Genomic DNA, 13929 nt, shown 5'->3' with positions numbered 1-13929 from the left:
GTATTAGTGCCATTTATAGTGGACAGTGGGCAGTGCCAGTCATTTCTATTTGGGAACTTTTCATCTCACTTCACATTTCGGTGATCTCCCCCCATTGGCACTGAGAATGCCAATATTCTCAACCAGAAAGCAGCATCCTCGGAACATTTGTCTTAATGACTGTAGGGTATCTGTGGGATTTGGAGATAAGAATAATGAAATCCTCCCTCTCCGAGGCTCCACCGACAGCATCAAGCGTGTTTGCTCTCGCAGACACTGTCACCGTTCCAGCAAACACAGACATGTTTAGTTTGGATCTTTGCTTTTTTGCTGCTGTTCTCTACAATCCAAGATCATCTTTGGTTTCCAGGGCTCACTGGATCTTATTTCACTGTTCGTTAGTTTTCCTCACTACCCTTTCCACCCTTATCCCATCCTCCCAGGTTGGATTCCAGAGCAGGGCTGTCCAATAGAACTTTCTTTGATTATGGAAATGTCCTGTATCTGCATTGTCCCACTACGGTAACCACCAGCCGCATGTGGCTATTCAGCACTTGGAACGTGGATAGTGAGAGTAAAAAGCAAATGTTCAGTGTATATAATTTTAGCTAATTTAAACTTAAATAGTCATATGTGGCTAGTGCCTATAGTTTTAGACAGAAAATTCTAAAGAGTTAAAATTCAGGAGAGTTAATAGTTCCCAAAGAGGACTCATTTTGCAAGTTCTTTGAGATTACTGAGAAATGCATCAGTGCAAATAAATAATTCCCAGAGCAGTGAGGGAAATTCTTCTCCATGAGAAAAAATGGAATATATACAAAGTGGGCCAAATTTGATGTACGTGAATGCTATCAGCATACTAATTTGGCCCAAACATGAAAATACTGCTTCTTCTAAGTCAGAGAAGTAATCTCTAAAGATCCTCATTTCCCTAAGTGTGTTCTAAAGGGCACTGGTTTCACGAAGGCTTCTTTGACGAAAAGGGTGCATTGTCAAATAGGCTTGAGGAACTCGGAACGTTTTCTGCCTCTCTTATAGATTCACAATGCACATCATCACAATTAAGGCTCTGAGAAATCCTACAGTAAATAACTCTGTCATACATTGTTTAACTCAGTATTTCTCTAGCATATTTAACCATGAAACTGTGTGTGTGTGTAACATTAGCATTCTGACGAACTAGAGACATATTAGCATTAAGAGTATGAACTTTGGGAAAAAGAGGCTGAGTGAACAACGTCAGCTTTAGCACTCATTCCTAGCTGTGTGACCTTGAGAAAGTCATTTAACCTTTCTGACCTTCATTTCCTTCATTTGAAAATTGGGGATAATATTTACATAGCACAGGCTTCCGTGAGGATTACAGGTAATAACGTATGTAAAGAACATGTCACAGTTCCTGGGACCAAGGGGATCTCCCCCACATGATTGGCTATTATTATTTTCATTGTTTATGAAGTTAAGTGGCTGCATGGCTGAGACTTTCCATGCCCTGGGAGACAGATGCTATAAACTTGTAGAGCTAGTGTTACCCTGGAGACCTGGATGTGAGATGATCTTTTCCACCTCTCTTTATTCATCCTTCACTACGAATGGACCTCCGGCATTGAACACCTTCCTGCAATTCATTCTCAACACCCCTCTCTGGCTCCCCATCTCACTCAAAAGAAAACTAGAGCCTTCATAACGGCCTCCAAGTCCTACGTGATCAGGCCTGCTGGTGCCTCTCTGGCATCATTTCCTACTGTTGCTTAATCCACTCTGCCAAACAGACTTCCTTCCTTGCTATTCGTTGCACGTGTCAGGAACACACTCAGCTCAGGACCTTTGCACTTGCTGGTCCCTCCAGTAAGGTCATTCGCCCAGTTATCTGCATGGCTCCTGACCTTCCATCCTTCAGGTCTTTACTGAAATGTTTCTTAATCCTGCCAAAACTTGCAGTACACCTTTACGTACTCCAGATCTCTCTGCTCCTCTTCCTTGCTCTACCCTTCTTGACTACACACCTGATATGCTATGTTTTGTTTATTTGTTCGCTAGAGTTTTATTCCTTGTCTGTTTCCACCCAACAGAATGTAAACTTCATGAGAGCAGAGTTTTTGTCTCTTTTATTCTCTGCCATAACTCAGTGCCTAGGACAGTGCCTGGCACAGAGTAGATGCTCATTAAATGCGGGAACTGTGTGTGTTTCATTGCTGTAGACCATATGCAGCTCTTCCAAGCCCAGTTGTGGATGGCTTGTTGAAGCATGAAACACACAGTTACAGGCTGGTCTCTGTGATTTTTATTAGTGTTTTCCAGGACCCATCAAACCAAAAAAAAAAACATATTCTGAAAAATATAATGCTTTCATAAAAGAGAAATATCCAGTTTGAATTTAACATAAAGGGCAAGATTTCTGATTCTTTTAAAAATGGCAGCAGTAGGGTTGTTTCCCACAAATGGTCAACCCGGAAGCCAGATGGGAAGAAAGCAAGAATGTGCAGATGGCTACAGGAAGATTAACCCCAATTTAGCCAAGCTTGTGAGGGCTCGTACATTGGAGTGGCCCGTAAGGCACAGTCTCAGTGGGTGTTCAATGCCCTACCCTTTACTCCACTCTTGGAACCCTGAGAACTAAGGCTGAGGTTCATTCACCTCTGACACTGTGACTGCTGTGCTGCTCTTGCTGTCACACAGTAGGTGTCCACCCCACAGGTGCATGTGGAGGATCTATTACACCCCGTATAATTAGACAAGCTCCTCACATATGTGGGTCCGTGCTGTGCACAGAGTAGACACTCACATGTGCTTTCTTAACTGTAGAAGAATAATAGAATTGCCTTTCCCTCTTACTATTTTACCTTTTCCTATATTTTATACATTTGAAAAACAACATACTTGCGAAACTAAAACCTTATATGCGTAGCTAACCTTATCAAAAGATCCCTCAGTATTTTTCAAACAGAAAAAATATATATAAACCAACCCAAAAAGACTAAAACTTAGAACTGCTTTATACTTAAATAGCAATTTATATCATATAAACATATTCATAATCTTCATTGGTTAAAACATGACAAAGGTTCATTACTGGCTTCTTGTATCAGATAATTCTCACAGTTCCTCATAAGGCAACAGAATTCTTATCCATCATATATTGACTTGCAGAACCAAACAGGCTGTTTTGGTTTCATTTCAGCACAGGTAGGAAGGCAAACTAAACAGTCTCACAGTAAAATGTTCATCTAATAGATAACACATCCTTGAAGGTTTGGCATTGTGTTCTTACCCCAGTGAAGAAATGGTTCACATCTTGATTATGGATGTGGCTCCCAATCGAAGAAGTCTTCCAGAAGACATTCATTCGTTAACTCAACAAATATTTATTGAGGCCCTGTCTTATGTCAGGTACTGGGAAAACATTATTTATAAGACACGGTCCCTGCCCTCAAAGAGCTCACAGTCTAGCAAGGCAAAAACATTGAGGAAGGACCGGCATGTCCAAAGGAAAACACATAACCTGGGTCTGCCCTGCTCAGAAGGCAAGTTCAAGGAGCTGTGGGTATGTCCCAGGGGGCCAGGGCCTTGCTCAAGTTTCATCAAGTCAAATATCTAGGAGCCTCGGATCATCTGAGTCTGGTAAACTCTTAGCAGTACATTTCCTGCCTCAGGTTTCCATGAAAACTACAAATAAGAGCCCACGCCTTTAGCTTAAGGAGGGTTCAAGAAGACCACGTGTAGTGACCATGTGAGCATCCAGCACAAATGAGCTTCTCAAGTGAGAAGCCATGTGTCCCCCAAAAGAAGGGGGTTTCACCAGATGCTGGCTTATCTCTGGGATTTTGCTCTCCCTTTCAACACCATGGTGGGGAGTATTTGGTTCACACCCCGCATTGGCATGGCTCAATTACCTTGAGTTCTCCAAATCACGAACAGCACATAGAAAATGCACCAAACTCAAGCCAGTAGAGAGATATGCTGAGATCTTTATACTCCAGCCTATTTAAGTAGGAACTGAGTGCCAAGAAACTGTCACTTTCAAGAAATAGCACAATCTGTTGATTACCTGCAGAACTGTCCCCGTTGGTACTCCCCAGACTCACTCACCACCTAGCAAGGCTTGCTCTTCAACAGAGAGGGTGCAGAAAGAGCCAAGGCCAATTTGGAAGAAGGTGAGAAACTTACTGGTTTGGAGAAAGGTAAACTCAGGGAAGGATCTAGCCACTTTAGGTGGTGAACTGGCAAAGCCAGGGAAGGGCTAGCAGAGAGCACATTAGCATATGTCCCTAATAACATCACACAATCCAGACACACAGAGACACACGGACATTAGGTGTTTACAGCAATTTAAATATCTGGATGTTTAATTCATTCTGTGGGACGTACAGTCAAAGGCTGGGAAGGCCTCATAGTTCTTTAGCCTTGCTTGGAAGCAAGGTGTGTCTTTTATGCAAGAATGTCTCAGATCTGTGCGGCTCGTTGTTATTTCTCTCAGGTCCCTCAGTAACTGCTACTTGACAACACCTCTGTGGAGGTGACCAAGCTCGACAGAAATCACAGTAGGCTTGGTAGTACCTTCAGAAGGTCATCCATCTCACTAAGTTTCTGCTTCCAAGGTCACCACCAATAATGGTTCTCAGTATAGTTGGAACAAATTCTTAATTCTTCTTACTTCAAGACTTCTGAATGCAGGACAAACACTTTGCAACTTTGCCTGTGAATCACTCACCCTGCTGGGTAAGTGCTCCATCAGTTGGTGAAGAGCACTCCCTCTTATTGGTAGGAGTCTTCATCCTCCTATTATTGCTCAAGATGGAGAGGCAGGAGGGAGGAGAAAGCCAAGGACGTGGGGAACCAAAAAGAAAAGTCGCAAAAGGGATCTGGACAGTCAAACCCAAAGTGTCCACAGGCTCCTGTTCCTCGCAGCTTGCAGCGCCCAACGACAACTCTGCAGGTGCCTCAGAACAAGCCATCGTTGAAGACCAAGTCCACCTCCTTACTGACAAGCCTCCTGAGCTGAGTTTTCTGTTCTTCTTTTCCATCCTTCCTTTCTTTTCCATTTCTTTCTTTTTTATAAAACATCCCTCTGAAAGCAAATGTGGGCATTCACTTTAGGATAAGTTGCTGATGAGACAGGAAAGAGATGCTCCCAAAGAGGAAAGATTGTAAGAATGAACGTCTGCAAAGAAGACTCTCCCGGAACCAACTCCCCCTCTCCCTTTCTCTTTCTCTCTCTCTCTCTCTCTCTCTCTCTCTCTCTCTCTCTCACACACACACACGCGCGCGCGCACACACGCACACACACACACTCTTCTCTCAGCGTTTCCTCCTACAGTATGATTTTGAGTCTGCTTTGTTAATCCCATTGCAAACGTCTTCTACTATAGTTCTTGCTGCATGATTATGTTTAATTTATCTGACTTTGGCTCTCATCTGGGCTTCTGAAAAGAAATACCTCTGGATATTTCAACCCATTGTCCCTACCATTTTAAAAATTAAAAATAGGTTGACTTTGAAGTCTTGCTTCTGCTTCACTCTTGGGACTAAAAGATCGCACACATCTTTTTGTTCTGAGAATAAACTACCGTCTTCATCTTGACTGGCTACATCACTGGTTCTCAATCATGGACAGTTTTGCCCCCCAGGTGACATTTGGCAAGGTCTGGAGACATTTTTGTTTCTCACAACTTCAGGGATGGGAGTGCTACTGGCATCTTGTGAGAGAGGTCATGGATACTGCTAAACAGCCTGCAATGCACAGGACAGACAAACAATGCACAACAAAGACTTATTCAGCCAAAAGTGTCAATTGTGCCAATTGAGACACCGGGGACTATAGGAATCCAAGAGCAAACTCATCACCTCCTCCTTTTTCTCATTTATTTTTAAGCAATTGGGATAAAAATAACCAAGGCCGGACCCTTTCTTAAATAACTAGAAGTGAGCAGAGGTGGCAATGGAAGTTTTTCACCAGTCATCCGAGGGGGAGGAGGGAAGACGTTCTTGGCATCAGGTAAATCATTTCTGAATGAGTATGAAGCCCCCCACCATTATTCTTCTCGCTGATTTAAACATTGCAAGTCACAGGATTATGCAGTAATTACAGTCCGGCTGGATTTTGGAAGTCCTCATCTTCCACTCACTGGCTCCGAAAGGTCGGGTTCCACTTCCCAGCGTTCTTTGGTTCATCCCGTCAATCTGAGACGCCGGCGTCCGTCCAGCAACTGCGCCCACCTCTCTCATCGAGATCACGTGGATGCTGGTGTTTGGAGCACACGTCACCTTGTCCTAAATCATTTTTCAGATAAAAACGTTTAATGCCCTCTGATTTTTTTCTTTCTTTTGGCAAGAAGCACAAGGCTGCAAACCCTGTTTCTCTTGCAGTGGAAAAGAACTTCACAATAGAGGCCAAACACGTCACAGCCACATACAGCATCATATTTCACAGAAAACTGTGTACGCTTGTTCCCCAGATAGGACATACTTCAAAGTAACAAAATAATTTTATCAACTGTAGTGTTCCTTCTTCCCGTTAGAAGTAGATATTTTTTCCCCTCGTGGTACATAAATATCCGAGAAAAGTAGTCTTTGAGATATTTATGTCCAGGAGTTCTGGGTTTGTTATCCTTTGGGGTCCGTCTTGGTTTGTGTTCAAAGTGTTGGCAGCTTCAGTTTTCGTTTTCTCTCCATCCACGGGCATTCTTCCCAAATTTATAAACCAGCCTTCGTCCGTCCACACGTTCCAGAATTTCTCTTTTGTAGTAATATCTGTAACAGAGGACGTGGCATAAGGGGGCCGGTCAGATAAGACTGCGAGGGACACAGCCGGCCGTGCGGCCGAGCGTGTGCGGCCCGAGCGCATGCTCCTCACCTCATGGCTCGGCTGAGCTTCTCGTAGGTCATGCTACTGTTGTTCTTCTTTCTTCCCCACAGCTGGGCCACCGCCTCCGATTTCAGGAACCTGAAGATGCCCTCGGACCGGTCTTCCCACTTGATTAGCCCTGGGTTCTTGTCTGGGTTCAGGAGGATGTCACGGATGAACTCCCACAGGTGAGTCCCTCTCGGATCTGAGGAGAAGCAGAGAAAAAGAGGGTCACGGAGGCCGAAGTCACAGCGAAGCGGCAGCCGACGGGGCGCAGAGTCGGGACGTCTTCCATCGGTCAGGAGAGACTCAGTTCTCCCCTCCAGCAAAGCCGGACCACAGAATCACCAAATATTAGATATAAAAAAACGCGTTTGAGGATGAGCCAGCACAATTTTTTATTTTCTAAATCGGGAAACTGAGACACAGAGAATTTAAGTGACTTGACCAAGGTCACACAGTAAACTAGTGGCAAAGCCAAAACTAGGGAACAGATCGCACACAGCCTCCAGCGCCGGGGGACGGTTCTTCTAAGTACTGTTGACACGTTGCTCAGGATTCATTTCAGCTTTTTATTTCCTCGGAGAGCAACTTTCGACCACGTTTATTTAGTCCCTCAACCAAGTGAATCGCTCCCACCTAGTAACTGTGCTTCAGCTAAACACAAGTCCATGGAGTTCTAGAAGTTTAACTTCTGGAAAATATCGGGGGAGGAAGGTCGTATCGAGGGGGCCCATTTGAAAATGAATCAGCGCCGGTAGTAAGATTAGGAGCCAAATTCAGCTCACCGTCAATAGACCTGTGACATGCAACCCCCAGGTGTTAATTCAGTTCTGTGGGGTGACCTCGCGTAGCAGATAGTAAAGATGTCCCGTCCCCTCTAATTTCTACTGTCCATTGTCTTGGTTTCTTTTTATGCCCCCAACTCCACGTCTCTGGCGTTTCGTGTACTGTCATAAGGTTTTGTTATTGGGGAAATAACAAAACGACTCCCCAAGCACACTGTTGAATCTTAGGAATAAACAGTCATTTCTTGGGACAATCACTCCACTAAGGCAGGAAGGCAACAATCAGCAAAAGAAAAAATAATGCATCTCAACTGTTTCTTCCCAACTTTCTCCTCTTCTCATCCTTTTTTCTAGAGAGAGGGAAATCGCTAACCCGCGCCCACAGGTTCTTATTCACGGGGCGTCTCAGATGTGGAACAAACATAACAGCACGAGAGGAAACACTCGCTGGGTCTCCGCTTTGAGAAACACTGGGGGCGGGGCAAGCTACTGTCCAGCAAGTGCTGCCCGCATTTTCTCGCCTCACCTCATCAGGGGCAAAGAAATGGAGGCAGCAGGCAGAGGCGATATTTGTCTAAAAACAAGTGGCCTCCAGTTACACCCAGCTTGAAGGGAAGAGCCAAGAGCCATCGGAAAGCCAGCCAACTTACTGTGTTTTTTGGTGTGGGACTTGGTGGGGTGGTCTTGCTCCTTTTTCATATCAGGAGACTCTGCTAAAGGGAAAAATGAAAGCAGCTTAATTTACTTATTTCCTATAATCATCATTTTCATTCACTCACCCACTCATTTAACCAATATTTATTGAGTACCTACTGCCTGCCTGGCACTGTTCGCATATGTGGTGTATGCCAAAACAAAACAGAGATGATAAGTACTGTGGAGAAAAATATTGCAGCATAAGAAATGGGGATAGAAGTATAGAGATGGGAATAATTTACAATTTAATATAAGGCAATCACAGATCTCTCTGATAAGGGGACCAGAAGGATGTGATGGAAGCAGTCATGCAGAGAGCTTGTGGAAGAGCCTTCTGTGAGTGAGAATTATAAGCGCAAAGGCCCTGAGGTCGCTGTGTGTTTGGTATGCCCACAGAACAGAAGGAGGCTATGAGTAAGGGGCAGCAGGTAGGAGCTGAGGTTCACATCACTAAGGCTTTGTGGGACGTTTCTGGATTTTAGCTTTTATTCTGAGAGAGAGGGAAAGCCAGAGGAGGATTTAGGTAATTGAAAGGTTGGAGGTGTTTTTACATAATACAAAAATGTAAACATTTATAACAAAGAAAGATGGCATTTCAACCAGAGGAGTGCCCATTTTTGGCATGCAAAGTTATATTTTAATCAGCCTGACAAAGGGGCCATTGACTGGCCTGAGCTCAGTACAGAGGCCCATGGTGGACTGTGGAAACACACATTAGTTTAACAAATGACTCATTTTGGTAACCCTTGTGACTGACACCAAAGAGGAGATGACAGAGGCACATCTGTGAAATAAAACTTCTTGAAAAGAAATGATCTAGCACTGTGTGTGTGTGTGTGTGTGTGTCAGTGGGCCCTTCGGGAGTCAGGAGGACCAAGGCAGATCTTAGCAAAAAGTCTCACAATCAAAAATTGCCAGTTTTAATACAGAGCAGTATCTAAACACAAGCCAATCCTGTTAAGAAACTGGGCCAGGGGCTGGCCCCGTGGCCGAGTGGTTGGGTTCGCGCGCTCTGCTGCAGGCGGCCCAGTGTTTCGTTGGTTTGAATCCTGGGCGCGGACATGGCACTGCTCATCAAACCACGCTGAGGCAGCGCCCACATGCCACAGCTAGAAGGACCCACAGCGAGGAATATACAACTATGTACCGAGGGGCTTTGGGGAGAAAAAGGAAAAATAAAATCTTTGGAAAAAAAAAAAAGAAACCGGGCCAGTCAAATGCCCCTCTTTTGTGCCCGTTACTCCAGGGTGTCCTAACCTGGGGTTCGCTGACCCATGTGTGGTCTTCAAGGGCATTTTGGACTGACTGAAACTGGACGCAAAAGGAGAGGGTCCATAGCATTCATTCCGACTGTCAAGAGGGGTCCATTATCCAAAACAGTTTGAACAGCCCTTAGCTACTAATTCAAATGGTTGAGAAGCATGGCTGCTGTTGGTTGAGCACTTACATGAATCACCGTATTTAATTCACACGGTAACCCTATGAGGCAGGTACTATTATGAGCCAAAGTTTACAGCTGTGGAGGAACCGAGACACAGAGAGGTCAAATGACTTGTCTAAAGCCACACAGCCTGAAAGTGGAGCCAGGATGTGAATGCGGTTTGAACCCAGAGGCACTTTACTCATAGCCACTATTCTGTGCCACTTCCAAAGAGGGTGGCACATAGCAGATTTCACAGAAGTCTTCCCTGCCAACAATCGAGTTTGGTTCCATAATGCTCTAGTTGGTGAGAAAAAGTAATTCCAATTTGATGATTCCGTATTTCCCAAGGTGCACAGACACATTCACCGATCTGATCACCCAGCTTGTCACGACTCAGCGCTCCCAGCAGTTTCTCCAAAACCTCTGGCCGGATGCAGGAGAGGGATTTCCTAAGATCTGGTTAGAAGAAAAACCTCTTCTTCTGGTTAAGAATTTCTCCCCTAGCGTTGTCAGCAGGAGGGCCTGCACCTGACTTGGGTTTCTCTGAAATCTCGAAGGACAGATTCACAGGAAATGCAAAGAGACTCCACTCTCCCTCCCTGTAGGTTTCAGGGTGAGGTTGCAAAACCCCATCAGGATGTGACAATATTGCGACAGGTCTGGCACGCACCCCAGTTTCCAAGTGATACATCAGTCTGACAGGGCCACGTTGTTCTGCAGACAAAGAGTGGCATTTACCCAGCAGGCCACAAGCAGAGCCCGTTTCCAAATGGCATCCAGGAGGGATGCAGGGCCATTATTTCAGAGCCAGGGGTGAACTCAGAAAAACCCAGGCGTCTCTCAGCTTATTGGCCTCAGCCACTGTTTAGGGTTCCAAGCCGACATAGAATCAATTACTGGGGGTTAGGTTACCTTCGTGAATAAGATGGAAAATTTGGACCCTCTCCCCAGAAAAAGGCACATGTGTGTACACTCGTGAATATTGGTGAACAATTTCAGGGGTTGGTGGCTCACTTTGGAGTCCACAGTCTCTAGATTAAAAAACCCCAGACCAGATAGAGCACGAGGGAATTTTCTTTTTGAGATGTCAACCCTTGACCCAGGCTAGACTTCCTTCCAACTACCATAGGAAAGAGCAAAAGGAAAAAAAAATCCCCAAATAAAAATGTTTCCGTCGTCATATGGAGGAATATGCAACCAAAGGCAAGAGAAAAGCTCAGATTTCTGCCAGCCTCCCCTTCCCGTCCTTCCGTCGCCTCACCTCGTCCGGGGCAAAGAAATGGAGGCAGCAGGCAGAGGTGATATTTGTCTGCGAGGCCAGGCTGTGGAATCACTGATCTCCTTAGTCTGACATCTTTTGATCTGAAATCTCACCTGAATATGATGGCCTCTCCCCCATGTCTACCTCTCGCCCCCAAATAAAAGTCAGACCCTTTGAAGTTAGCCATGTGGTGAAGTGAATCATTCTTATAAAATAATGGCTTGCTCTGGGGAAGTTGTCCGGCTTGGCTTTCTCTCGCTCTGCCCCCAGGCACCTCAGGCCAAGGTGGTGTCCGGAGGGGCCACACCAAGCCACGGGCTGATGATGAAAGTCCCAGAGCGTGACTTCAGCCGGGCTGCTTCGCAAGAAGCGAAGATTAGAAGTATTTGCATATGATTCAGCTGTGAGCCATTTCTTTACGGGATATACAAATTTCAGTGTTATAATAGACTGTGCCGCCCTAGCTTGAGGCTCAGCAAGTCAGTGAATAAACACATCAAGCCTGAGTTGGCGTGATTGGCTCGGGACTATCGGGCAGATCAGGAACACTGGCGGCGGCCATTTTATGAAACAGGCAGATGACAGAGAAATCAAAACAAAAGCCGGCTTCCCAGCTGCGTTTATCGCAGAGGGCATCAGTTTACGTTGGGCCTCGCCTTTGCTGGGGCTTGTGACTTGCGTTAGAGCATAGAAAGATGTTTAACTGCACTCAGTTTAATGGGAACTTGAAATCTAAAGACTCAGACAAATGACAAAGGTCTTTGCGGGGGTTCTGGTCCCATTTGGTAGAGACTGAACTATTCTGAAAGGAATTGGCCCATACAAGGCTGGAATTAACTATCCTACTGAAGGCTGTTCCTTCAGAGAATTTACCAACCGCAGACAGTGAGTTGATTCTTTAATACTTCCGACAGAGATCCTGGATTGCTTCTCTCATTTTCCAGCTGGGTTGCAACCGCAGGATAGGAGTGGGGGGTGGAGGATCAAGGATCAAGGGAGATGAAGAAGAACGGGTTTGTAAAGCCCTTTCTAAGAAGGACTATTCAAGAATAGAATAGGTGGAATGAGGAGTAGTGAGTGGCCTACGACTGCAAATATGAAAGCAGAAACTGGCCCCTATTGATTCTGAGATTCTAGAAGGTAAGTCAGGACACAGAAGAGAGAAGGATGGTCTGGCTGTGAAGGCAGTAGAGCTATGACTATGGCTTTTAGGGTTCCCAGGAGCCTCAAAACCTTAACAACCCCTGAGGCTCAGGAAGTGGTTGGTTCAGCTTTATTCTCAGTTGGAATCTTTTGCCATAAGCCAAAGACCCAACAGGAAGGACGTGGGAGGCAACACCTTAGGAAGCTTGAGAGGAAGTCAGAGGGGGAGCCGAGCAGGCAGTTTCCTCGGCTCTGAAACCCTGAGACTGGGTGGCAATGACTGCCACAGAAATTTCGCCGCGATTGGCTCAGTTCTCCCAGAATGGCCAGCACTCTGCAGAGACTTTCCAGTGTTTGATCTGTTTCTTAAGTTAGACAAATGCTTACAGTGACACATAATGCTAGGGGCCGTTGAGGGGAGGGGGAAGTGGAGAAACGAACTGGCCTCCTTCCTTAACCTCAATTCCAGAAGCATTTACACTGGCTCCCGGTTCTGTGTCATTCAAGGGGCTTGATCCGAACAAAACCTCAAACCAAAAGCTTTCATTATTTCAGTTCTCAAAACATAATCAACAAAAGAAAAAAACAAAGGTGGGAGGAGGGGTTGTTGTTTGATTCTGTGCTTTCTTTCACAAACACTCTTCTAAATCCCAGTTCTGAAGTTGCCCCAAATTCAATTCCACGAAAAGAGCAATTCCCTTTGTGACAAGTGTAAGCTCCATGTCATAGACCCACACAGATCACAAGTTTGCACCCAGATCAAGGGATAACATGCAACCCCCTCTCCCCTCGCCGTGCACTCTGCCTGCCCTGTGCCCGCCAGGGCACCTGTTTGTAAAGGGAGGGCAATACAACTGAAAGCCGCTCGCCCGGACCCCAACAGGCCAGCACTCTCACTCAGTGGAACCCTGGCTGAGGGTCACGGACAGCCCCCAGTTGCACCCAGTGTTAACCAAATACAACTAACGTGAGGTGGTCTGAATAGTTAGAGAGTCCTGATGAGCCATCAGGGCCAGACTTAAAAACTGACTGAACAGTGTGATTCCCAGGGTTCTGGAAATTTCCAATTGCTACTCCTCTACCCAATCACCACAGGTTCACTGACCTCTGAGTGCCACTGTTAGAACTCTTTCTCTAAAGCCAAATATAGTCTGTTGAAAATCAAATAGAACCTTGTTCCCCCCGTAAGAATATCCACGTATGAGCAATTTTATCAGACAGCTTCCCAAGAGCGATTTTTTGTGGAAAGAGAGTTTTTGTTGTTACAACAGAGCGACTTGGTTTCACAAGAGACCAACACTTTGCCTAGAGGCATCCTTGCTGGTCATTTTCAACGTACAAATTTTGACTCAAAAGCAGATCTTTTATAAGTAGGAACCCCATTCCTTTCCTAGCCCTTTAATGAGACAGACTCCAGCAAAGCAGAAATGTAGGATGTCGGTAATTCTCATTAATTCTCAATAAGCACTTGCATGAGGCACACTCAGCCTCAGATGTCAGGACAACTTACCGACAGGAAGGTGACCGGTGGTTGTCATGGAGATCTGGGCCCGGCAGAAAGTTTTGCTGTCCAACAAATCTATGGCAATAAAAAGATAAAGGACATTAAGATCCCCCTCCTTACAATATAAATTCTCAGCTGTTAGAAAAACAGAATCAGAATGTAGAAGGGCCTTAAGTATTGGGGTGTTAGTTACCTACTGTGCTACCATAGTTGGCATCATATAAATAATTTTCTTCTTTCCAGGTGTTCATGATGGAAGGGTCTAGAAAAGACAGAAAGTGGGAATGGTCA

At 45.3% G+C, this 13929-nt stretch overlaps 1 protein-coding gene across 10 annotated transcripts in view; it reads right to left on the bottom strand.

The window, feature by feature from the left end:
- Window positions 1-3324: 3324 nt before the first annotated feature.
- The window catches only part of EHF (ETS homologous factor), a 40147-nt gene continuing 29542 nt past the window's right edge, over window positions 3325-13929 (bottom strand). For 6 of the 10 annotated variants that reach the window (XM_008536092.2, XM_008536093.2, XM_008536095.2 and 3 more), the window contains exons 5-9: window positions 13832-13900; window positions 13645-13713; window positions 8262-8324; window positions 6833-7028; window positions 3325-6729 (exon numbers count right to left, since the gene is read on the bottom strand). In XM_008536092.2, coding sequence (XP_008534314.1) covers window positions 6630-6729; window positions 6833-7028; window positions 8262-8324; window positions 13645-13713; window positions 13832-13900 — 497 coding nt within the window. In that variant the 3' untranslated portion in view covers window positions 3325-6629. The remainder of the gene's footprint in view (window positions 6730-6832; window positions 7029-8261; window positions 8325-13644; window positions 13714-13831; window positions 13901-13929) is intronic. The other 4 variants (XM_008536097.2, XM_070563787.1, XM_070563784.1 and 1 more) reach the window with 1 other exon arrangement.

The sequence above is a fragment of the Equus przewalskii genome, chromosome 11 (assembly GCF_037783145.1).
Source record: "Equus przewalskii isolate Varuska chromosome 11, EquPr2, whole genome shotgun sequence".
Taxonomy (NCBI): Eukaryota; Metazoa; Chordata; class Mammalia; order Perissodactyla; family Equidae; genus Equus; species Equus przewalskii.
This window is presented reverse-complemented; position numbering and strand designations above follow the sequence as displayed.